Source organism: Arvicola amphibius, chromosome 4 (assembly GCF_903992535.2).
Source record: "Arvicola amphibius chromosome 4, mArvAmp1.2, whole genome shotgun sequence".
Lineage (NCBI taxonomy): Eukaryota > Metazoa > Chordata > Mammalia > Rodentia > Cricetidae > Arvicola > Arvicola amphibius.
Window position 1 is genome coordinate 44328271 of NC_052050.1, and position 25179 is coordinate 44353449.

General features: G+C 48.3%; 1 protein-coding gene across 1 annotated transcript; it reads right to left on the reverse strand.

The window, feature by feature from the left end:
- Positions 1–142: 142 nt before the first annotated feature.
- Slc6a4 (solute carrier family 6 member 4) lies at positions 143–19805 on the reverse strand. Its single transcript, XM_038327342.1, has 13 exons — positions 19466–19805; positions 16468–16602; positions 16139–16358; positions 15431–15569; positions 14345–14479; positions 13886–13989; positions 13207–13334; positions 11945–12057; positions 11171–11302; positions 10060–10159; positions 8242–8342; positions 3766–3933; positions 143–217 (listed from the first exon to the last, which is right to left on the reverse strand). Exons 1-13 carry the CDS (start codon positions 19803–19805, stop codon positions 143–145), a joined length of 1890 nt encoding a protein of 629 aa, XP_038183270.1.
- Between the last annotated feature and the right edge of the window lie 5374 nt (positions 19806–25179).

Sequence of the window (25179 nt, forward strand, 5' to 3'; positions counted from 1 at the left end):
AAGAGTCTGGGCACCATAGTCTTTAAGACTCTCTCCAGGAAGAGAGACCTTGCATCATCAGGCTTGCTGAGAGGGGAGAAGTCGAGGTGGGGTTTGTCAGCACTGAGAGAGGTGGCTGGGAAGCCATTTCCTCTCTGGTGTGTTACACGGCATTCAAGCGGATGTCCCCACAGGGAATTTCCGTTGGTGTCTCAGGAGTGATACTTTTAATGATGCGCTGTTGGGAAGGAAATGCAAGTGTTATAAAATCTCGTTTGAAAAGATATTCCAGCATTAATTAATTAATGAATGAATAGTATTTTAATGACATTTCGTAGTAAGTTGGAATAACGTCACTGGCCTTTAAAAGAGAAATTCCCAACTTCTCTAACGTGGATAAAAATGGCAGAGTGGAGAACTAGACGCATCTGTAGCGCCAGTAGAAACATCACCATGACACTGGAGGAGGAAATAATCCTTCAGTAGCACCTGGCTGGCCATAGCACCACAGACTTTAAAGAGACGAAGCTTGTCAGAGCCACACTGAGCTTGGGGACAGACAGACTGGAGTTCAGTTCACCCTCCTTTTGGCCATAGTGTCCAGTGCCATGGGCCACTGAAACCCACCCCTTACCTTGTAGTAAGCTATTGTTGACTAGATAAAAATATAATAGGATTAGTCTTAAGTGGAGTTATGATACACAGAAAAGAGCTAATTAAAGGATGTGGGAGAGGCAAGCCCAGCAATAACATTATAAAGAAAACTGGCTTGTTTGCCCCACCCCTTTGCTATGTGGACGGCTACCCTTTTGGCTGACTCCCCCAAGTTACCAGGCTTAGATACTATTTAGTTGTGTGTAACTATGTGTAGGCAAATGTATGCCAGTGCATATGTGGAAGTCGGAAGATGACTTTCAGGCGTCAGTTCCCGGCTGTGTAGGCTCCTCCAGTTGAACTCGTCTAGCTTGGTGGTAAGAGCCAGACCACCAGACTATTATTGATCTCAAACTTTGCCAGACCCCGGCCTTCTGCAAAATGGTAACCAGCTAACCTAAGAATGGAGCATTGCTGACATCTTCATAACATGTGCTCGTTAGAGACCACCTCCCGCTACCATGGTGTGGCCAAAGGCTTTCTCCAACGATGACTTTAGTCAGTGAATGACCCCAGCCTTGAGCCTTCCAGGTTACTAGTGCCTGTGATGTCTTCCCAAATCAGCCCAGTACATAGAACTGCTTCCGTTCTATTTTACTATTCCACAGGCGGTCCCCAGCTGACGGTGGGTCACCACAGGTGGTCCCCAGCTGACGGTGGGTCACTACAAACCATTTTTCCTTTATGATGATGCAAAAGGGATATCCATTCAGGAGAAACTCTGGTCCGAATTCTGATCTTTTCCAAAGCTAGTGACATTGCTCTCTCCTGATTCCAGGTAGCCGCAGCCAGCCACAGCTCCCTGCCAGCCAAGTGGTCATGAGAAAAACAGTACTGTACTGTGTTGCTAGGTTATGATGTTCAGGAGGTTAGGTATATTCATTGTATTTTTTACTTAATGATATTTTCAATTTATAATGGGTTTATCAGGATGTAATCTCATAAGGTCAGGAGCATCTGGATGTGACCAGCAGAGTTCAGACATTTACTTTTCTCATGAATTTACCTGTTGGTCTTTTTTTCTTTTAACCAAACCAGAATTTTATATGGAACCTCCCTTCCTCCCAGAATGTTTCTGACTGTCAAATCTGGCAATTAATAAATAATTACTTAAAAACTCCTACATAGGTAGGTATGGTGGCTAGTCTGAGCTACATAGTAAGATTTTGTTTTAGAATAAAAATCCTCTCTCAAGAAAAAAAAAACAGATTTCTATTTTCCTAGGGGTACTTGGGAAAACAATCATGGCATGCTTGACCAGTTGCATTAAGTACACACGAGGACAGAAAGAGTGTCTGAGATGTCCCACGTAAAGGAGAGCGATGAGTTCTCTAGTTTTTCTGCCCAATGGGGGTCCCGTTGCTGCTCCGTGGACTCCCACCCCTCAGGACACACGTTCTGTTGATGGGAAACCAAGCCCCAAGGTGAATGCTTTCATGGCTGACTAAATCCTCTCCTTAGCATTCCTTGGCCTTTCTCAGCTGCTTCCTGGAAACCTACTGTCTCCCATCTGGTGGCCCGTGGTGAAGATGGCCCTGTCATCTCACCTACTGCCAAGGGGTTTGAGCTCCATCACACTTTTTTGGGTGACATTTCCTGTAACTGAAAATTTGCAAGAAAGACAGCCAGGATTCGAGGTGCAGCTTGTGACAAAATACTGACATTTGTTAGCCTGGAGTTCCTGCTGCTAACCTGGCCTCCGTTTGAAGCAACAGAGGTCTTGGATCTTCTCAACCATCATTAAAGAGTCGCCTGGAGGAACGAACTTAGTGACTCTGGGGATGGGAATGGAGTACAGGAAGCAACTGTCTGGTCCTCTCTGGGAGGAAAGGTCATAGAGTGGCTTTGGTTTCCATTGTAGAAATCTGCAAGAACTGAGTTTTCTTCACCTTGAGTTTAGTTTTCCTACTTAGAAGAAGAAAGGAATCGGTTGTTCTCAGAAAAAGATGTCTGTCTTGTGTGCTCTCGTGAAATGTCTGAGCGTGCTGCTGATGGCCGATTCGATAGAGAAGCTTTGCTCATCAGAACAAAGTTCTGGGTTCACCTGGGTTCTCAAGATCCTCCCACTTTCCCCTGTGGGTCCCCTTCACCTCTGCAAACACAACAGTGGACCTAAGCCTCTCCTGGTGTGACGCTCGTCCCTGTGTACAATAAATACACAGTATTCTGTGGCAGACACACGGCTGAAGAGATAACATTTCAGACATTTGGGTTTTGTGGAAGCGAAGAGGCACTGCCATAAATCTTAGTAGTTGACCCCTAACCCCGGCAGCATGGCATGAGCATGGCCACTTTTCTGTCTCTAACCTTTAACACCAATTTCTACACTAGCAAACGGTCTGCTCAGAAAAAAGAAACTGCACCTAAAAAATGCAAAAAACACTGGCCAAAGAGTCAGAAGATCTGGAGAGTCCCTGAGCTGTGTTGTCCTCAGACAAGTCACCGAAATAATGAGTCAGACAAGGTTGTTCCCACCGTCGGGGTTCTCGTCCGTCTATAGCACCTGTGCCCATCTGCTTCCCAAGGTCTCTGGAGAGCAAAATGAGGCGACTATAGGCAGACACTTTGGCAACTTTGCATCTCATAGAAATTGCTAGGTACTTGATATTCCGACAGAAATAATCATTTCTAATATGGCGGAAAATGGCTCCAATGGCCTGAGCCACAACTTTGATATCCAACTTGGTTGTGTGTATGTGTATGTGGGGGGGGCGGGTTGACAGTTTTTTTTAGGCTAAAATTGTTACTGTAACATTCTTATTTTGTGATGTTCTTCAAAGCAGCACTTGACACACTGATGTGAGAAAAATGGCTATGGCACCAGGCATGGTGGCCACACCTTTAATACCAACACTCAGGAGGCAGAGGCAGGCGGATCTGTGAGGTTGAGGCCAGCTAGGTCCAGGGCAGTTCCAAAGCTACAGAGAGACAGTGACTCACTATGTAGGCCTGGGGAAACTTTATAAATATATAAGACAAAGAGCCTTTGGTAGATTTTATCTATGAATAAGACAGAACAAGAAAATTACTTCCCAATTATCCTGCTAAACTCTCTCTCTCTCTCTCTCTCCTCTCTCTCTCTCTCTCTCCTCTCTCTCTCTCTCTCTCTCTCTCTCTTTAGTGGGGACATACCTCCTTCAGCGTCCCTGGAGTGCTGATCAGCCGATAAATGATATACGTGGGGATGCAGATAATAGAAGACGTCCCTAAGCAGTAGCCCAAGATGATGCTCCAGTGAGGATAATTATATTGGAAAAGCCGCAGTTGGGGTGGACTCATCAAAAAGCTGCAAAGGATGAACTAAGACAAATTCCAAGAAACATTGAAAACCTTGAGACCACAAACACCAAAGACCAAATCTGACCTTCTACTGGGGGTATATCCTAGATTGAATTTCTCACCACTAAACAGAAAAACAGGTATGCTCCTTGCTTGGGTTTCTTCACCTCAGGGCCTACTGTGGAAATTACAGCATGCCTACAGTTATCCCCAAAGTCAGGGAGATGTAGCGTCTCCTTCTGCCATGGAGAAGAGACTGGCACCCACTGGGACTGGACAGCAAGAGACAGACAAGCTGGGCAGCCTCTCTGCTTGCCTCTGCTTTGTTGCCGACTGTTTTAGGTCAGAGGGCAGTGCCTTCTGTCTGGGAGAGGGAACTGAGGCGTGCTCTGCTCAGGGCAATGTTCCTTCCCACCTTTGCTCTCTGTGCGGCTCTGCATCCTGGGGTTTCAGTAAGAATGAATCAGCAAGGATTCGTCTGGACACTAGCAGCCGTCCGCTACTGGCCCTCCTTGAAAGGAACAGTGGAAGTGGGAGAGCAGCTTCACACATTTTCCACTTGAGAATCCTCAGGACTTTTTGATGAGAACTTCAAATCTCCTTTAACACCCAACTTACGATTTTTGTATTTTCAGTTTGGTTTCCAGAGTGAGCATCAATGTTGGCTTTTGCCTAGAAACCGCTGTGCCAAAATCACTATTGCTCTTGATTTAATTTTATTTTAGTGCTTCAAGCTCATAAAGAAGACACTAATGTAAATTACTCTTGTGGTTAAACATCTATTTATATCTGTTTTTCCTTTGTCTGCAGGTAATAAAATGGGAAATTGTAAAGCACACATGCTTCTGCGGAGCCTGTGTCCAGGATGAGGGCTTCAAAGCAGAGCCCCCTCAATCACAAACCTAACACAGGCTCCTCAGCCCCAGACCTGGCTACTGAGAAAACTGACTGGGATTGGGGAGGAGACAATCCATTCAGGAGCAATCTTTGACAGGACTGGGCTATGTTGCTGTCAGCTTTGTGAATCGAGCTCACCAGGGCCCAAGCTCGTTATTCAACAGCTCCCTCACTAAGCCCAACTTCTTTTCTCAAGCAATCTATCTTTCTTTCTTTCTTTCTTTCTTTCTTTCTTTCTTTCTTTCTTTCTTTCTTTCTCTCTCTCTATCTCTTTCCTTTCTTTCTTTTCTTTCTTTTTTTGTAACTTGGTTTCAGTGAAAAAAGAATGTTTTTAGTAATTTGCTTGTTTACCTAAAGCATCCCTATAAAGCTCTGAGCAGGAGACCTGTTTATTCCACATAGACTTGGAAGGCAGATTTGCCACCTCTCCCTGGGGCACGAGAGCACCTACCTTTGGAGGAGAGACATGAACATCCCTGGGTTGGTGTATAGCTGCCCTGGTCTCTACATGAGTGCTGACCATGAGCCTCCAGAAACAAACAAACCCAAGGTCTCTAGACCCAGACAAGAATGAAGCAGATGAAGAGACCTCATGTCTAAGGGGGAGCCCAAATTTTTTTTTTTTTTTTTTTTTGGTTTTTCAAGACAGGGTTTCTCTGCAGCTTTTTTAGAGCCTGTCCTGGACCTAGCTCTTGTAGACCAGGCTGGCCTCGAACTCACAGAGATCCGCCTGCCTCTGCCTCCTGAGTGCTGGGATTAAAGGTGTGCACCACCACCGCCCGGCGAGCCCAAATATTTTAACGTAATCTGTCAGATACAGGACCCGATGGGGACAGACTGGGGTTAGGTGAGTGGGGTGAGTCACACAGGCTCTGGGACCAGGGCCAGAGTCTGATAAAATATTTTTATACAGATTTGTGCATTAATGTGGCATTGCATTGAAATAGTATTTATCTTGCATACTGATGTGTTTTGTGTTCCCTGGTGTGTCTCACTCACCTCACCCCAGGCTGGGCCTGGACACTGCTTCCTTGTTGGGTGGGGAATAAGAAAGCACATAAGAAAAAATGTCTCTGCCCCATGGCATTCATCTAACGTGACTTCCTCTGAGAAACAAATGAAGGGGTTTAAGTAGATTATCAAGAAGCAAAGGTATTAATTCAGGCTAATAACCTATTTATATCAGGGCTTCTGCTCACAGTGAACCCAGAGACTCAGTCCAAACCTCTTCCTAGAAAAGCAACTGAAACTGCCAGGTATATGAGCACTTGCCTTCAACCCCAGCGCTGCAGAGGCAGGGCGATTGATGTGAGTTTGAGGCTAACCTGGGTCTGCATGACGAGTTCCAGGCCAGCCAGGACTAGAGCGTGAGACCCTGTGCATACAAAGACAGATGAATTTAAAGGCACGGACAGACAGCCTGGTGGTGCACAGCTGCAGCCCCTGCTACTTGAAAAGCTGAGGTGAGAGAATTTCCTGGACTAAGTTCAAGACCAGCAAACTTTGTTTTTAAAAAAAAAAAAAAAAGTTTTGATTTGGGCTAAAAGCATCAAAAGAGCAAAGAGCTGACAAAGGAATATGGGACTAAAACCTAAGAAAGTGCACAAGCCAGGGTCTGCAGAAGGGTCTCCGTGTGTCTGCTCTTGAGTGTGGGCCGGCCCTGGAGCCGCTGGGCTGGGAAGTTTGCTGCTTGGGACGAATGTTTACGGAAACTCGTGGAATCTAGACCAGTCAGGAAGGCTTCTGGGAACAGGGACACATGCAGTGGCACAGAAGCAAAGCGAAGATAGCAACAACTGGACCATCATACAAAACTTAATCCTGCCGGGCACAGCGGCGCACACCTTGAATCCCAGCACTTGGGAGACAGGCAGGCCTGGTCTACAAAGCAAGTTCCAGGATAGTCAGGACTGTTACACAGAGAAACTCTGTCTAGAAAAAAAACTAACAAAAAACAAACAAACAAACAAAACAAAAACCAAAAATCCTCTTAGTCCTGAGATGTGTTAGCAGTTGGGGGCAGCAAAGACTCTTTCTCAAGAATGTCAGCACAGAGAGATGCAGAGAGGCTGTGTGCTGAAGGCCTGAGACATCTGGGATGACCCGGATGCCCTCAATAAGCTGAGTTGGTTAATGGAATCATATAACCTGCTTTTATTTTTCTCTAAAGGATTAAAAAATGACCCCTCCCAATAAAGTTATATATACATGAAAAAACTGAGAAGCAGTCCCCAGTGATTTAGCCCAAGCTGCCTCAGTCAGCATGCACCTGAGAGGTTAATAGGGTATAATCTATCTCTGGGCAGTAGAGACACTTGGAGAGGAAGTGGCTGGGCACATAAGAAGGTGCAGTGATGACTAAACACGTCGTGAGCCACCCTTAGAACTCAACTTTCTATTCCAGGTCCTTCGGCAATAAATGAATTCTACTTTTGACTCGTCCTGAACTTGGGGACCTTTATGTGTGCCCCCTTCAAGGTGCATATAAAATTGGTATGAAATTGCTAGGAACCCCTCTCAGGGTTTTTCTGAGCAATAAATACAGTATGTCTTTCCATGGTCTTGAATAATGCTTGCACCTGATTTTAATGACATTAAGCCTCAATTTCCTTAAATGTATATGTATGGTGTCCACAGAAGAGGGTGTCTGGTCCCCTGGAACAGGAGTTAACAGTTGTGAGCCACCATGTGGGTACTGGGAATCAAACTCAGGTTCCCTGTGAGAGCAACCAGGGCTCTTAACCAATAAGCCATCTCTCCAGCTCTTCAGGGGAATGTTTTAATTAAGTATTGCTCATTCGTAGCCAGGTCAAGATCCAGGTTCTTCTGTAAGAGATTACTGGCACTTGTTGTCAGAAGCAACAAGCCAGTGGCTCATGCCTGTGGCAGCAGCTCTTGAGAGGCAGGAGGATCTCACATATGAGGCCAGCCTAGGCTATGTATAGAGTTCCAGGCCAAATCAATCTACATTTGATTTGGAGGCTGTCTTTAAAAACAAATGAAAAACCCCAACACCTTTCAGAGTGATCATAAAGATTCAAAGGGCAGCAGCTGTGAATCTGGTGCAGTCGGCCTACCGCTCAGTAAATGCTGTCATTCTTGTTAGAGGGGCTTCTTGGAGTACAAGTTTATTTTTGTCTCTCGGTAGGATTTTGTCCACACAGAAGTGCTGGGTTTATAAAACTCTTTGAGGTGCACGACCTCAGTCAGGATGCCCTCCCGGCTCTGTGCTACACATCAGCCCCGCTTTTTATTTGTTTTTTCAAGACGGGGTTTCTCTGTAGTCCTTGCTGTCCTAGAGACCAGGCTGGCCTCGAACTCAGAGATACTCCTGCCTCCCGAGTGCTGGGATTAAATGCGTGCACCATCTTTGCCTGGCCTTATTTCTTATAAATAAATATCTGGAACAACAAGGCAGAAGTGACAACTCACCAGGAGAAACAGAGGGCTGATGGCTACCCAGCAGATCCTCCAGAACCATCCCGGGCTGAAGCCAAGCATTTCCTTCACATCACTGCAGAACTGACTGATACCTAGAATCACCCAAAGGAGAATGTGACTGAGGCCAGATCAGCACTGGCGATGGCAAGAATGGGAGTGGGGGTTCCCCCTGAGCTGGCGGAGTAGCTATGTACTTCTCCACACAAGGGGCTCCAGGGAAATGGAGCAGTGGGGGAGGGGTGCGTTACAAAACTGAATAATTTTTTTTATTTTTTTAAAGATTTATTTATTTATTATGTATACAACATTCCTTCCCTGTATGCTTGCATGCCAGAAGAGGGCACCAGATCTCATTATAGATGGTTGTGAGCCACCATGTGGTTGCTGGGAATTGAACTCAGGACCTTTGGAAGAACAGTGAGTGCTCTTAACCTCTGAGCCATCTCTCCAGCCCCAAAACTGAATAATTTTTATAGCAAGCAAAATTCACAGAGCCAGGAAGTTGATGGACACCTAGGGAGAGATGCAAGGTCCCCACTGGTGCCCATACTGTCCTTCTAAGATCTCAGCCTGGATTTGATTGTAGTGTTAATTGTAGGGAGGAAGTCATTTTATTTCGGATGATAAGCCTGCCTTGCAGAGACCAACTTGGACTATCCATTGGCAACTTTCAAGGGGATTTTTTTTTAAGGTTTATTTTATGTGTATACATGTTTGGCCTCCACATATGTCTGTGCACCGTGTATATGTATGGTGTCCACAGAAGAGGGTGTCTGGCCCCCTGGAACTGGAGTTAACAGTTGTGAGCCACCATGTGGGTACTGGGAATCAAACTCAGGTTCCCTGTGAGAGCAACCAGGGATCTTAACCAATAAGCCATCTCTCCAGCTCTTCAAGGGAATGTTTTAATTAAGTATTGCTCATTCGTAGCCAGGTCAAGATCCAGGTTCTTCTGTAAGAGATTACTGGCACTAGCATGACAACGCCCACTGATGGGTGAAGCATGAGGCGTGTGAGTGCTTCCAGCTGCTTTCTCCAGAAGTCTGTGGCTCCTAGGGCAGGTCTACACTGTGACTTTGAACTCTGTCCTCTGAATGAGCCCTGAATTCAGTGCCCAGAGCCCACATCAGGTGACTCACAATCTCCTACAAGTTCAGCTTCAGGGAATCCAATACTCCTGCTGCCTCTGCAGGCTGCTACGTACACACATGCACACACACACATGCACACACATAAACACACACACACACACACTTAAACCCTTTAGTTTGTGTGCTCGCCCCTCTTCTTCTCAATGTGCATGGTGACTATCGCAATAAAGCCACTGATCATAGAAATTGGAAAGCAAATGCACTTCCAGAAAGATGTTTGCTTCTTGATCATACAGTCACACATTTGTACAGACACACATGTGTCTGAACTTGTGTTCTTCATGTCAGTTGCCTGTACCCTCCCCTACCCCATGTCAGCGCTGATGGAATCTCTGCCAATAGACCTCAGCTCACTTCCCTCACTTCCTGTACCTCCTCTCTCCCTTATCAATGTTTCTTCCAGGACCAGAGGGAGTGAGCTGGGGATTTACCAACACAGAGACAGAAAATTCTTGCCTAGCTAGGGGACAAGGGTTGAAGCTCTGGGGGGGGGGGGGAATGATGGGCTGCTCTAGAAAGCCCTCCCTGACATTAGCTCACACTCAGGAGCTCACACCTGCCAGCTGCCCCTGCCTGCCCTCCTCCGATGAAATCAGTGCCCTCTCCCTGCAGACTGAGGGTCATGGCAAAAGAATTCTCCCTGGAAGGGACCTCTTACCGTAGAACCAAGACACGGCAATGGCTTCTATGAGTGCCACAGTGAGCACCGCGGGCCCGGTGGCGTACTCTTCCAACAGGGTCACCACATATGCCCCTCCCTGGGGATGAGATTGCAGATGTGGCTAACAGTTTTCTGAGATACAATCGCCCATTACAAAGACCCGCAGCAACTTCTGAATAGAGGGTGATGAGTGGGTGACTCTCCCCCTGCGCTCTGTCTAAGAACCCCAGGGCTGTCAGGTGGAGTGGCCTTGGAATGTGTGCCTATCTGACACCATGGAGCACCCCTTAATCCTAACACTTGGGAGGCAGAGAAAGCCTGGTCGAGAGACAGAGAGAGAGAGAGAGAGAGAGAGAGAGAGAGAGAGAGAGAGAGAGAGAGAGAGAGAGAGAGGAAGAGAGAGGGAGGGAGAGAGGGAGGGAGAAAGAGAAAGTCTGGCTGTGGCAGCACACACCTTTAATCCTAGCACCTGGGAAGCAGAAGCAGGTGGATCTCTGAGTTCAAGACCAGCCTGGTCTAACTTCTGACCCCTCTGAGATCTCTACAGCCCCTTAACCTGACTTGGCAAATGCTGGAATCATTGAAGTCCTGGCTTGAGCCAGGAGGACACAAGTCCACGACGTCACACTATCTGATGTGCACTTTACTGTATTAGTCTGGTGTGCACTTTACTGTATTAGTCTGGTGTGCACTTTACTGTATTAGTCTGGTGTGCACTTTACTGTATTGGTCTTGGCTGCCAAGTCCTAACTTCTCCCCGGGTATTTTTGCTGAGCCTGAAACATAGCTGGATCTGTTGTGAAATGTTAAGTTGGGCTCCACACCACCCCCAAAACTATACACATATCTCCCAACAGGTAACACAGAAATAGCTTGTTGGTGACAAATTTTTCGATGCTGAAAATTGAACCCAGGGCTTCACATTATGCTAGGCAAGCAACCTAATATCCTCATCCTCAGCCCATGATAAGCCTTTTAATAACTAGTGCTAGCAACACCCGTGGAGGCCCCCATGTGAGGACATTATGGGAAGTGGAAGGAAAGCTTAGCTTATGGAGCACTGGTGCCCTAGCAGAGGCCACCTGGAGCCAGAGGCCCTGGTACTCACAGAAGTCAGCGTGAGCAGGGATCCCAAGACACAAGTAATGACCACAATGAGCACAAACCACTCCCGGCGCTTGGCCCAGATGTGTGGAAACTCATCCAGCACTGCTGTTATCACGCCTTCCAGGCCTGCAAACTAAAAGAGGCATGCAGATGGTCACAGTGGCATCTTGGGACAAGCCTGTGCCTTGAGGACAGAGGACAGGAAGAGAGATGGAACTACCAAGTGAACATTCAAGCCGATCAAGACTAGTTCACCCACTCACTGGCCCGTGAAATCCATTTCCATCCAATACTGGCACCAGAACCCATCATTTAGGATGCACAGGCAAGGAAACGCAGCATCTGGAACTTCAGCATTTGGTGTGTCTGGGAGAGACTCGTTGTCCTACGGTCAGCTCAATGCCCATTCCCTCTCGACACTAATAGTTAAGTGACAAGTCTCTGAGCTGAGCCGTTAGGTGCCATCAGTAGAGAGGGAAAACAAATAAGGAATTTACACACGCTGAGCTCTTTGTGCCAGGCGTTTGCCCTACTTTACGCCGATTATAACTCTGCTGTACGTACGCACTGCAAAAGGTGCCTTTGCTGAGAGCAGTGACGGGCGGGGGCAAAATGGGGAGGAGTGGAGGAGGAAGAAGGGAAGAGGAACAGGAGAGGGGAATTACCAGGAGGTAGCAAACAGTAGCATGGAGGGTTTGGGTGGGAGGAAGTGAGTCTAGCCACTTCCTGCTCCCTGTCCTCTCATCCTCCCAGAGCACTTTCTGTTTCTACTCACCGTGCTGTCCAAGCCCAGTGTGATTAGCATGAGGAAGAAGATGATGGCGAAGAAGGTGGCTGCTGGCATGTTGGCTATGGCCTCCGCGTATGTGATGAAGAGGAGGCTGGGGCCTGAAACAGGGAGACAGGAGGAGGTGGCGCTGAGACCCAGCCTACCAAGCTATTGCCAAGTAGAACTGGGCTAATGCCACGGTTACTGGTTACCGTTCTCACCCTCCCAAGTGAATGCAGTGAATCGGGCTTTTCAGCACCAAAGGCTTCTTCACTCACCACACCTGACAGTTTGCAAAGCCGGGGGAAGGTTATCCACCTTGAAAACTAGGTGTCTTCAATTCGGGAGATAGAAGGGGCTTAAGACTGGGACTACGCAAGCTCCAGCCTGTGACAATTCTGTTTTGTTGTCAGGGCCAGGACTGTTACATCCAAGGTACCTTGTGATGTCCTCAGCTCCAGAGTAGCAGGAGAGGGAATAAGGACCTCATGATATTTTTAAGTCACCCTTTCTTTTTACATTTGAGGGTGCTGTGGTGGGAACTCCAGCATCTGAACACCGTAGGCAAGTGCTCTACCACTAACCTACATATTCCCGGCCCTTAAAGTCCTTTTGTCAGCGTGACAAACATGTTCTTAAACCCTCATGGTCAGCCAGAGATGCTGTCATTTGGTCAAAGCACTGCAATGGGCCAAAATATAAATATTTCTCAAGGCCCTGGTGCTCTACTTGGTCTCATTGCCTTAAATGTCTGCTAAGTTATTTCCAATGAAAACAAGCAGCATGCCCACATCAGTGAAATCTTATCTCTCCGCAAGGGAAGTTCTAAGGACCAGTCGATTTTTTTTTTTTTTTTTTTTTTTTTTTTTTTTGGTTTTTCGAGACAGGGTTTCTCTGTAGCTTTGGAGCCTGTCCTGGAACTAGCTCTTGTAGACCAGGCTGGTCTCGAACTCACAGAGATCCGCCTGCCTCTGCCTCCCGAGTGCTGGGATTAAAGGCGTGCGCCACCACCGCCCAGCGGACCAGTCGATTTTTGCCTACAAGACTGGACCATACCATGAGATCATCCCAGGCCTAAACCCACTGATTTTAAAGTTCTCATACAAGTCATAGTTTTAAGCCCACCATGCACTGGGCATCGAGAGAAGTGAGTGAATGTGTGGGCTGAGATCACCGAGGCAATTAAGTTTCTTTCAAGTCTCTGAAAAGTTTGCTTATGTCTAGAGCTTCCAAGTGTATTGAGCCATAAACAGAACCCTGGGTCCTACCTGCATCTTTGGCCACCTCGGACACCTCTTCATTCCTCATCTCGGCCATGTAGCCAAGCACCGTGAAGATGACAAAGCCAGAAATGAAGCTCGTCATGCAATTTACCACACTGGTCACCAGGGCGTCTCTGGAATGAAAACCCAGGCTGCCTGAGATACTTCTCAGGTAGGGAGTCTAAGAAACGCCTGTCTGTGTGTCTTCTGCTGCGACAGGCCTCCATGCCCAACCTACCCCCACATCTGCAGACACCATGGCAACCACACATGGAAGGCTGGTCAAAGATGTCTTAAGACACGGCCATAAACTGGGTACTGTGTAGCACAAGCCTTAATTCCATCCCATGGAGGGCTGAGTAAGGCAGGAACATAAGCTACAGAGCAAGGTGGGGAGGGGGAGAGCCTAACCTGCTGTGAGACATCACAGCATAGACTTCTCCACTTCAACCAGGAGAGGCAAAACAGAAGTATCCTGGAGACTCTCTCAGCCTCTGACTAGCCTGGGTGAAGATACAGCAGGAATGGGCACTATGGCTATGGATGAATGGCCGAGGGCTTGTGATGCCCTTGGGGGGCAATGCCCTCATGTTGTGGGTCCAGACGGGTTTGAGATCACTGCCTTCCTTGGACTGTCTATCTGCCACTCCATTTCTAAGCTCCATTTAGCATCCCACGTACTCACTGGTAGCAGTTGTTATTGAACTTGTTGTAGCTAGCAAAAGCCAGGAGAACCCCAAAGCCCGGGCCGAGAGAGAAGAAGATCTGAGCAGCAGCATCCACCCACACCTGAAACACAGCAGGTGAGGGCCCAGGGTGAGGGTGAGACCTGGGTTGCTGCCAAGCAAACAGCACCCACTCAGGCCTCCATGTGGCTATGCGCTGGGCAGAAGCCAGTGTTTCTGGGTCCGTCCCGGGGATGGCCACTTCTCTGGTGACATACATGTGATTTCTCTCCCTATCATTTAAATTTAGCGGCTTGAGGCCACCAAATGGGAATGTGTTATTAGTGCTTGTGTTTCTGATCTAAAGCATCATTGCAGACTTGTGCATTCAGTTTGAGTCGTCCCTACTATCCTATTTGAGAGAACTGGCTTTCTCAGGTGAAGACCTGGCAAGTGCACGCTTTCCCTCCATTTCTCACCCCAGGCTCCAAGAGTTTCTGCCAGTTGGGTTTCAGGTAGAAGACGACCCCTCTCCAGGCTCCAGGAAGGGTGGCCCCCCTCACCAGCAGGACAGACAGGATGATGTAAGGGAAGGTGGCTGTCACCCACACCACCTGGAATGAAGAACAGAAACAGAGTTTACTACCACACTGTCCCAGAGACAGCAAGGAAGGGAGACAAGTCGTGGTGTCTTTTACTAATGAAGACCTCTGGGGAAGGGGGGCCATTTTTTTTTCTGTCACTTTAAGAGGTAGCATGGCCTGGCAGGAGGATCAATATCTTCAAGCCCAAAGCTGGGTGTAACATACTACTGTAATTCTGCCATTTGAGACGCTGAGGTAGGAGGATTCCTATGAGTTCCTGGCCAGCATGAGCTGCATAGTGAGATGCTGTTCTGAGAAGCAAACAGACAGCAGCAGCAATAGAAAACCCCGCTGACTTCAGAGTTGGCTGACAACAATCTGACTGCTTGCCAGGGCTCCCTACCCCTAAACCTGCTCCACATCTGTCCACTAGGGACAGAAGAATTAGCCACATATGTGTGTGGAGGCCCGAGGTTGACACTGGATGCCTTTCTCAGTTGGTCTCCATCTGACTTTTTGAGCTCTCACTGAATCTGAAGCTCACCCATTGGGTTGAACTGACTGGCCAGCAAGTCCAGGGGTCCTCCTAACTCTGCCTCCTGACTCCCCCCACCCCGCCCCGTGCCGCCATGCTGGGATTGCAGCCACACACTCGTGTACTGCTATGCGCAGCTCTTTACACGAGTGTTGGTGACACACACTCGAGTCTTCATGCTTCTGTGGGAAGAACATCACCTACTGACCCCCCTCTCCAGCCCCTATGTAAAGGGCTGAATTGTGCCTCCATTTAATTAGATGAGCTTACATGTAAATGATACTGGTTAATTTCTAGAACCTTCTAATAGATGTGATGAAGAAAGTGTCATAGAATGTTTTTGGACTTTCTCCTGCTCAGTAGCTGTCCGGGGCAATGCTCTTGAGTCTTGGTGACACTGGAGGGTCCTGGACAGTCCAGGATAAGCAGCAGCAGGTCCTCCTCACCTTGCCAGATGATTTGACTCCTTTCCAGATGCTAAAGTAGATGACGGTGAAGATGAGTAGGATGCAGAGAGCAAGCTGCCAGCTGATGGTCCCCAGGTCCTGGAGGCCCTTAGACTGGTGGATCTGCAGGACGTGGCGCCTGGAGTGACAGAAGGAGCCTGTGAGAGTCCCCTGAGCACATGATTGTGACTCGTCCAAGAGAATAGTGGACACCAGCAGGAGCCTGGGGGGGGGGGCTGGAATGGGCCTTGATCATCCTGAAAGAACCCTGGATGGCAGGGGCATTCAGCCCACAGCTGGGCCTCCTGTCTCTCTACTTCACTGTCTATAGCCAGACCCTCTCAACTGGCATGAGCAGGCGGTCAGCGTTTGCTGGGATAAGACATTTTCTTCAGTGGTATAGCACTCACAAGTTGCTCATGCTTCTCATAGCAAAGAAAGAATAAAGAAAAAATATGACCATAGAAAGGGAGCAAGTCAGGAAGGGGATAAGTGGGAGATAATAACGATACGGACAAATATAATCAAAATGCATTGTGTGCAAATGTCACAATGGCACCGGTTCTGTATAACTAATACATGCCAATGAAGTGCTTTAAAAGGAGTCTGCCAAGAGAGGGGTGAAGAGTTTCTGGCCCCTTAGATGCCAAGCTCCAGGGGGGATATGGCTGTCCTTAGCAGACCATGCCCTGCCTCCCAGGTACCTACAGGTAAAACTCCTCAGCAGGTGACTTGGAATGGAGTGTCCAGGTGACGTTGTCCTGGGAGAAGTAGTCGGTGCAGTTGCCGGTGTTCCAGGAGTTCTTGCAGCTGGTCCAGGGCAGCTGGTCCGTGAAGGAGGAGATGAGGTAGTAGAGCGCCCAGGCAATGATGGTGTTGTAGTAGGAGGCAATATAGAAGGCAATGATGCAGATGGCATAGCCAATCCCTGCACAGCGGGCGAGAAGGGCCAGGCTCGCAGGGCAGCTCAAAGTCCCAGGCCCCAGCCGTTTGGGTGCCTTCTCCAGCACCTCCCCCCATCCCCGCCCCTCAGTTACCTTTGAAAATCGGGCAGATTTTCCTCCATATAGAAATGCACCCATTTCGGTGGTACTGGCCCAGCGCAAGCTCCATGTAAAAGAGTGGGATCCCCCCAAAGATGGCCATGATGGTGTAGGGAAGGAGGAAGGCCCCTGTGGCAGAAGGGAGACAGTTTTACTTCCCGCCCACAGCTGTCCCCAGATCAGCCCACTGATGTGGAGCAGTGCTCCTAGTGCTTTGTGAAAGGACTCAGCAGACAAAGTCGCGGGGTACTGTCCAGTGTGAGCCTGTCCGGGTTGGTGAGCATGATTGTTGACATTGTAGAGTCTCCTGGGAAGGGAGTCTTTCATTTGCTTTGTTTGTTTTGAGTTTTTTTTTTTGGGGGGGGGGGGACAGGGTTTCTCTATGTAACATCCCTGGCTGTCCTGGATGGAACTCACTTTGTAGCCCAGGCTGGCCTCAAACTCACAGAAATCTTCCTGCCTCTCCTTCAGGAGTGCTGGGATCAAAGGCATGGGCCACCACACCTGAAAGTCTTGATTGGGTTGACCTTGAGACACTTTCTTAATCGAGGTCACTGAGATGAGAAGCCCCACCCTGAAGGTAGGCAGCACTGCTTCATGGGTTGGGCCCTGAACTGGGGAGACACTTACCTGAGCCAGCCTGCACATATGCTCCTGACTAGCTGCTTCAAGTTCCTGCTATCTAGAAGTCTCAGCGGTAATGGACTGTAACCTGGCACCTTGAGCCAAACAGACCCTTTCTCTTTAAAGTGTCTTTTTCTTGGTGTTTCACTGAAGCAACAAGAAATGAAACTCAGATACTGTCTCAGGGCAAATCGAAGCAAAAACCAAGCGAACAATACAGAAGAGGAGCCCGGGAGAGAAGGTGGAAAGAGGCTGGGTTGGAGTCAACGGAGCAGGTGCCAGGACTGTTTTGGGTCTGGGCCGTTTAGAGAGTCACCAATCTGACTCAAGTGTGGGTTTTAGTAAATTAGAGGCTTTCTATTAAAAAGAATCTAACCAGGACCAAACCAGAGAGAGTTCTCCAGGTAAGACCACAGCTACTGTTAGCCAAAGAATTATAAAGGCAAAGCCTACACAGTTATAATTTTGGGGAGCCAAATTAGCTCATATCCTGTCTGGGTGCTGGCAAGGCTGGTTTTATAACAAACATCCAAGCAGTTGCCTTAGCTATCCAAGCAAGCAAGCATTTCATACAGGGCAGAACTTAGCAGTTAGCCTGTTCAATTTTGTGACCCATTACGTTATAAGAAGAGCAGAGGCAGTGAAATATTTTGCAACAATCAGCACTTTTTAAAGAATAGCCTAGCTGCACCAGGAATCGGTCCATCTCGGGCCAGCTGACAGGGTACTTTCAGGGTACGAACAACATCCTTGTGGCATATACAAGTTAAAAACAACCTAGATTTTTACAAGCCTAGCACAGTAACTGTATCCATTAGACGTAACGTTCACCATGGCAAGGGCCACCTCCACTTTTGTCTGAGCTCTGGTTTCCTCTCCTATCAGATGATGATGCCAGCAGAGTCACAAGTCAGAGTCACAGGGGCCTCTGGAAACTGACCTCCAGACTCGAGGGTCCACCCCAGGCCTCAAGAAGGTGATGTCCAGATGTGGGAACAGTGCTGAACTGCCCAGTGATCCACATGGATGCAACCGTCTATGACTCTAGGAACCGGATCCTTTACCAGGATCACCTATGACTCCAGACTCTTGACCGCTGATATTTTGACTGCATGTCCCTAATTCCATGGAGCCAGAATAATTCCTCGTAAACCATCACTGTCTGAGAGCCTGGCTGAAAACAGTTGTTTCTCACGGGACAATAAGGTCGCTCACCTGCAGCTCAAGATTTCGCCTGATAACCTTCCTATCTAAAGAGTGCTTCACCCCTAAAAAGCTAAAGCCAGTGTGACTCAGAAAGGCCCATGTAATTACAGTCACTTTGACAAACCCAACTTGAGAATCAAAACCATGCTGTGTTTTTATGGTGGCCCTCGACTCATCCAAAGGATTTACCCCGTTGCCTTTACAGTAGGAAATGCCACCAAGGATCCAGCTCTCATATAAGGTTCAGGCTAAAGATCCTGCCAAACGGGGGAGAAGGAGAATATGATTTCCAGTCCTCCCAGGCAAGAGCTGTGTAACCCCCCACAGTCCGGGAACTGCCTTCGTAGCCACAGATGAAGAAGCTTCGTGTTAGGTCCCAGAAGTCTGGGTGACATAAATGACCCACCTCCAGATATCACTGTAGTCGCCTCTCAAACAGCTTGTCAATACATGTCCACTGATTTGACACCTATTTCTTTTAGTCCAGTACCTGCTCACCCATCTCCCCCAGTCTGCTCTGCGCTCTCTTAGGCTCCCCAGCTCACACATACAGTCACCAATGAAACTACTCTTAGCGTCTTAGGGCCACTAAGACAGGCAGGACAAGACATCTACAGCACACAGGAGATGTAACTGTAGCTGCTCACACTCTAGGTTGGCAGTAATGCCATACTGAGGCTGGGCTCAGCCTCGGATCACATCAAGTCTGATAACTTAAGACTTTGAACCTAAACTAGTGCCATTCTCTGATTTCATGCAAATCCAAAGTCCCAGCAGGTCTGGAGCCTTACAGCCACCTCCCCATGTTTCCTCCCGTAGGCCTTACACCTTCGGAGTGTTCTCTAGCTTCTGACTCCCTAATAAGCTTGGCTAACGCAGGATGAGAAGGAAAGCCCTTCAACAAGTGAAGCACGGTGATGCTATAAATTCAAGGCTGTGTGGGAGAGCTCAGGTCCGGCTTCACCACCTGAAGGCCCCACACAAGCTACCTTAGGCTTTCAGTTGACTGGAGACTTGACCAGCATGGAAGCCTAGGTCTTACATCCCCAGACTCCTGGCAGTCACACAGGACAGTAAAGACACGACTTGTCTTACAGCCTCCCCTAAGGACCAACAACCCACTCCTGGGTCCGAGCCTCTGCTGGTGGCCCATGGTACTAACCTCCGCCATTCTGGTAGCATATGTAGGGAAAACGCCAGATGTTGCCCAGGTCTACAGCATAGCCGATGACAGACAGGAGAAAATCCATCTTCTTGCCCCAGGTCTCCCGTTCCCCTTGGCGAATCTCCGCCACCAGGGTGGTGGTGGCTGTTGGGATAGAGTGTGTAGCTTCATCTGCACTGGTGCTGGGATCTGCAGAGTACCCATTGGATATTTGGCCAGGCTCAGGCCTGTCCCCTGGGGTGGGGACACCCTTTTGGAGAACACCGTTTCCTTGGCAGTCCTCTTTGTCTTTGCATGCTGACAGGACCTTCTGAGAATTCAAAGGTGTGGTCTCCATCCTGTTGGTTAGTGAATACCGATGCCCATCTGCCAAGGACCCAAACTAGTTCTCGCGCTTGGCTTCGGATCTCCTTCTGGTGTTATGGTGACAAAATTGAGAGCTCTGTTGGAAAAACATATGGAGAAAGGAGAGAGAAATTAGGATTTATTTGTTTGGGGTATTAACCATTCATGGCTTTAGTTTTTGTTTGGTTAAGAAAGGTTTCACTCTGTAGCCCAGGTTGGGCTTGAACTTGCAGCAGGCCTCCTCTCTCAGCTTCCTGAGTGCTGGGATTACAGGCTTGGGCCATCACAACAGTTCTATGTATAGCTTAAATGATCTTAGTTACAGGGTTACACATGCTCTTATCTGTAAGCCAGCCCATTTACTCAGAGCAATAAAATCTACTAAACTTTTCCACAAATGGAGGGTGTCAGAACACCATCAAACAATTTGAAAAGGAAACAAAACAAAAATAGCAAATCACCAAGATTACGCACAGGCTTTACTTAAGATGCAGTGCTTGCGTCATTTAGAGGGACTGCAGACGCCCCCTGTAGTTTATCAGTAACCGGGAGGAATGTCAGGAGCGGGTTCCTGCAGAGCCAGAGAGCCCTGTCCTAGGTGCCATGCCTAGAAACAGCAACACAGCCGTAGCTTCTGTTTGTCTACCTGCCAGAGGGGACAGTCCTCGCCATTTAAACTGAGCACCTGATGTTAGATTTTACATATGCTACCAACGCGGCTCAAAAAGGAAGAGAGTCAAAACACCAGTGCCCAGAACTCTATGTATCTGGGTCCTTTCTCGCCCTTCCCGACTGGCTCCGGGAAGATTCCAGCTGCCTGCAGCTGTGTCCGCCCGTGCTCCACTTTTCAACCTTCCCATTGAGCGTCTGCAGGTCCCAGTGGGCCACGTCTGTCCCTGCTCCTCACCATTCATGCTTCTTGCCACTTGCCAGCAACTTCTGGGGCTAAAGCCACTTGTCACTGCAGTCATGAGCACGCCTGCCGGTGTGCTCCTCCAGAGGGTCAAAGAGAAAAGTGTGCAGGCCACTGACCCCAGACTTGCCTGCAGAAGGCTGGACCCCGGTAACTGCACCTTTATCTCACTGCTATGCTGGGGTGCAGGGAAGGAGCTGGGTGCTCTTCTCTTCTGGACTGAGGATGAGATTTCTACACGTGGAGTAGAAATCTGAGCCCTTTTGGACTTTAAACCTCCTGCCTGCTATAAACTTAGTAGCAGCCAAGACCTTCCAGGTCCCTCTCCATTCCTTCCAAGCCCCTGACAGTTTGGGAGTTAGACTGTGCCTCTGCTTCATTAAGATCATGTCACACCTTTCTAGAAATGGACTCTTACCACTGCTCACAACGGCAGAGCTCCCATGTCAGCTTCAAAGTCCAAGGACGGGAGACAAGCAAGTGCTCAGCTCCTTCCAACCAGGGTTTCCTGATATTTTTCCCTTTCTTTCTCTTGGTTTCCTCGACGGGGGACCAAAAAGCCCAGGCTGGAACTGGAATTTACCACGTAGGTAAGGATGGCCTTGAATTTTGTCTGACTTTCCTGTTTCCACTTCCGAGTGCTAGGATCACCTGTGTGCACCACTGGGGACGGAACACAGCACTCTGCACACTGGGCGAGCACTCTAGCGACTGAGCTACGTTATAACTCCATACAGCCCGTAACCCTCCATACAGACAGATGTGAAGACAAAAACTCCGTGAGGGGCCGGGCGTATATTTAAGTAGTAGCGCATTCGCTGAGCACACCCAGCGTTCCCACACACGCACAGAATGAAAAACCTGAACACACTGCAGATATAAACACTGGCAAAGATCAGAGCAAACACCAGGACGTGAGAGGACTTGGAGTTCGTGCTCCGCGGGTTCTTTTTTGTTTTATTAACTGTAAAGTAGAAAGTTTGGATTTTAAAAGGATTGTTGTCAAAAATACTTAAGAGAACCAAGGGGTAATTTGGTTCCATGTAGAGAGGGTATACATGCATATATGTAGGAACGTGTCTTTGTATCTACCCTGCCCAGCTGTTTGGCCCCCATCCTATCTCAAATCCAAGGATGCAAACTCCACTGAAAAGAAGAAGGGGTTTCTGACCCATCGATGTAGACAGAGCCTCGTTCTGCTCCCTTGCGCCCGTGTCCAGACTGCAGCTCGTCTCCATGTGACCTAAGTACAGGCTTGAGGAGGACCTTTTCCTTTGTGGTGCGAGAAGTCAAACTCCGGCTTCACATGTGTTACACACGTGCTGTTCCACTGAGCGGGAGCCCCAGCCCTGATAAACTTTAAACATAACCACGTATTCCCTCATCTGCCATAAGTAATTACTCATTGGTCACACATATATTTATATTTCTTTATATGTTAATATATTTGTATTTAAATATACTTCACATATATATTTGTATGCATGGGGGGATGCTGCTGTATCAATGCAGTTAAAGAGAAAACTATGTTGAACTTACGCTTGGTTTTCCACACTAAACACAGAAAAACCTGAAGGCCAAACAGTGGGTGCTGAAGGTGTCGCCAGGGGTGAGGATGGCATAGAGCTGGCAGCGGCTGCTCAAGTGTGGCCCTTACTCTCTTCTCTGTCTTGCCTGAAGGACCCAGCACTGACACCAGAACTTTCCTGGCACTTAAATTGTAGAATGGAGGGTGGATCAATTCAGAGGACAGACCCTGGGGAGGGAAGAGGCAGCCATGGCCTCAAGAACCAAGCAGTGTATTCTAGGTGCCATGTTTTTGTTTTCTCCCTTGAGCATCTTACAGCAAGGATGGAAACGAGTGGGTGTGTGCTTTCGGGAGGCCATGTGTGCTTCCCAGGGTGCCAGGGGCTCAGCCCCTAGGCCACGGTCTTTGTTTATTGGCAGCTATGACAAGCAGCTCCTGGAAGGACGATATCCTACTCTCTATTTTTATCTCAGCCATCATAAAGCTCCAGTTTCCTGAAATATCTGCCCAGTGCTTTCTAACTTGATAAATATAAAATAAACCTGGTCTGAGCATTCATCCGGCGACAAGAGACGCCCGGTTGCTTCTCCACAGGGGTCGGTCTCTAACCATCAGCTTTACTTTCTAGGGTTTATTATACCGCACGTTTGATCGCAGCACCTGGGATACACAAAACAACTCCCGTCAACTCATTTCACAGTTAGAGAAAAACTCTTTCCAGCTCTACCAGTCTGGCTCCAGAGGGCAGCTGGTCTGGGCTCCCCCGTGGCGGTCAGGGCTCCCTTCTGACCTCACTGGTTGTCCAGAGCACCCCCACTCCGACTTTCCTGACACCTGCCTCCCATAACAATGGTTGAGAGCAGGCAGGCCCAGGGCGGAGACTCCAGGTCGTTAAGAAGTTTAGTTTCTAAGAATTCTCTCCTGAAAGCTTTTCTAAAAGATATTTTTATCTTGCAGAGTAGGAAGCCAGGAAAGGAGGTCAGTATTACAGTGCAGCCCTCCCCCTGGCAGGCTCTGAATCTATCCGTGGACAGAAAGTGCCCTGGAAGCTGCCCTCAGCACATTGGCACTGTTATTGCAGGCTGAGCAGAGAGCAGGTTGTAGGGGGCACCCGAGCACCCAACTGCGCTGTGAAGCTACAGTCTTCTCCCACCTCCCATCTCCCACTCCCCACCCCAGGGGCAGCTTGGCCGCTGTCTGATGGCTCACTTTCTGTTCGCATTTCTGTTCGCATTCCTGTTTCCAACTAATTCTCTCAATTTGTCCCTAGTTAGTTTAAAAAAAAAAGTGTCTCTGGGCTGGGGGTCATTCTAAGTGGCAATGTGTTTGTCTGGTCTAAGCCTCGAGGCTCTGGTTCCATCCCCAGAACTGAAAGAAGCTGGGGAGTCTGGAGGGGGAGACAGAACCTGTCTCTGTGTAAACTTCTGGTCAAATATCCATTTTTCTGCTCACAAACTGTCTCTGTAGCCAGGGGAACTAGTGTCTGAACAAGCAAGTAATTATAACAATTAGTCATAAAATACCCAACCCTCTGGAAGCGGATGTGACTTTTACGTTTAAGGCCGATCAGCACGTTCTAAGTAAATATTCTGGGAGTTTTGCACTCTGAGTTCACCTGTCAAGATCAAAGCAAGCTCACTTCTCAGGATACTCCATTTCCATCTTCAAAACCAAAACAAACCTGCAGCATGAATTATGGGTTGAACACTGAGATAAGATTAATTACAGGTCGTCAAGCCAAGCAGCAATTTGCATTCTCGGTGCTGGAGGGAGGAGGCGCTCACGGAGGCTGGCGAAACTGTGGGGCTCTGGCAGCAATAAACACTGAACTTTCTCCAGAGAGGCATGGGCTCTGCCCAGCAGTCCAGTCCTACCGTCCCCCAAAATGTAGGGCCGTGTTCAGAAGGAAGCTGGCACTTCCTGGAGAGGCCACGGAGCCCGGGGATCCTGCCCACTGGCCACATGAATGGCATGAGGATGTCCCTTGTGCAAACTCGGAATCACTCAGGAGTTTGAGCCACAGGATCTTGACTTCTTTGACTCCCCTTCTCGGGCTTTGCAGTAGAAAGTGCTGGCCTGCATTGGTATCTATTGAGGGGCTGTGGAGCATGCTAAGGTGGGTAGCATCACCTGTGGGCCATAAGAACCCCAGCTTCCTCCTCAAGTGAAAAAAAAAAAGAGATGGGGGTATAAACAAAATCTAGTTTCGATATGACCTCCATGCCACTGACATCCATTATGCAAAGGAGTCCTTGTCTGAGAGATGCCTTTGCTCTCTGGGATGGAATGAATAGGGGACATTCCTTAGAGTGGTTTAGAACAGTTACTGGAAAAAAATAAAAAAAGTTCTTTACTGGCAACAGAAAAGGGGCATCCCAATTTCTCCACACAGTGTATGGATTAGAGGAGGAGATACCAGGAAGGATCCAGATATGCCTAAGGGCAGCCAAAAATATATTGGGTTATGATACATTAAAAAAAAAAAAGGAATGGGTTTGGCATGAACAGGCAAGCATAGTCTCGGTGAGTATGAGCGGCAGTGCCCAGACAGCCAGCCTCTCCAGTCATTTAGCAGTTCTGTGGCCCAGGGTGTTTCTTTCTGTCTCACACATCAATGTTGACAACCCAGAGCCACCCTTATTGGCTGTGTGACTTTGACCAGGCCCTTGACATCTCTGAGCCTCCAGTTTAGAGGCAGAAGAGCAAAATTAAAAGCCTCTTGTGGGAATGGCATATGACAAATGCTGGATTTAGCGTTAGCAGCACAGGCAACCAGGAATGACGATGGGCGATTCCGGGTCACCGCACACGGGACACCCATTCTGCTTTCTACTTCACGTTCTAGGTAGGGAGACTAAGGCTCACGGGGCTTGTGACTTGGGGAACTGGAGGCTCACTGGCTATGTTCCTCTCCATTGAGACAGG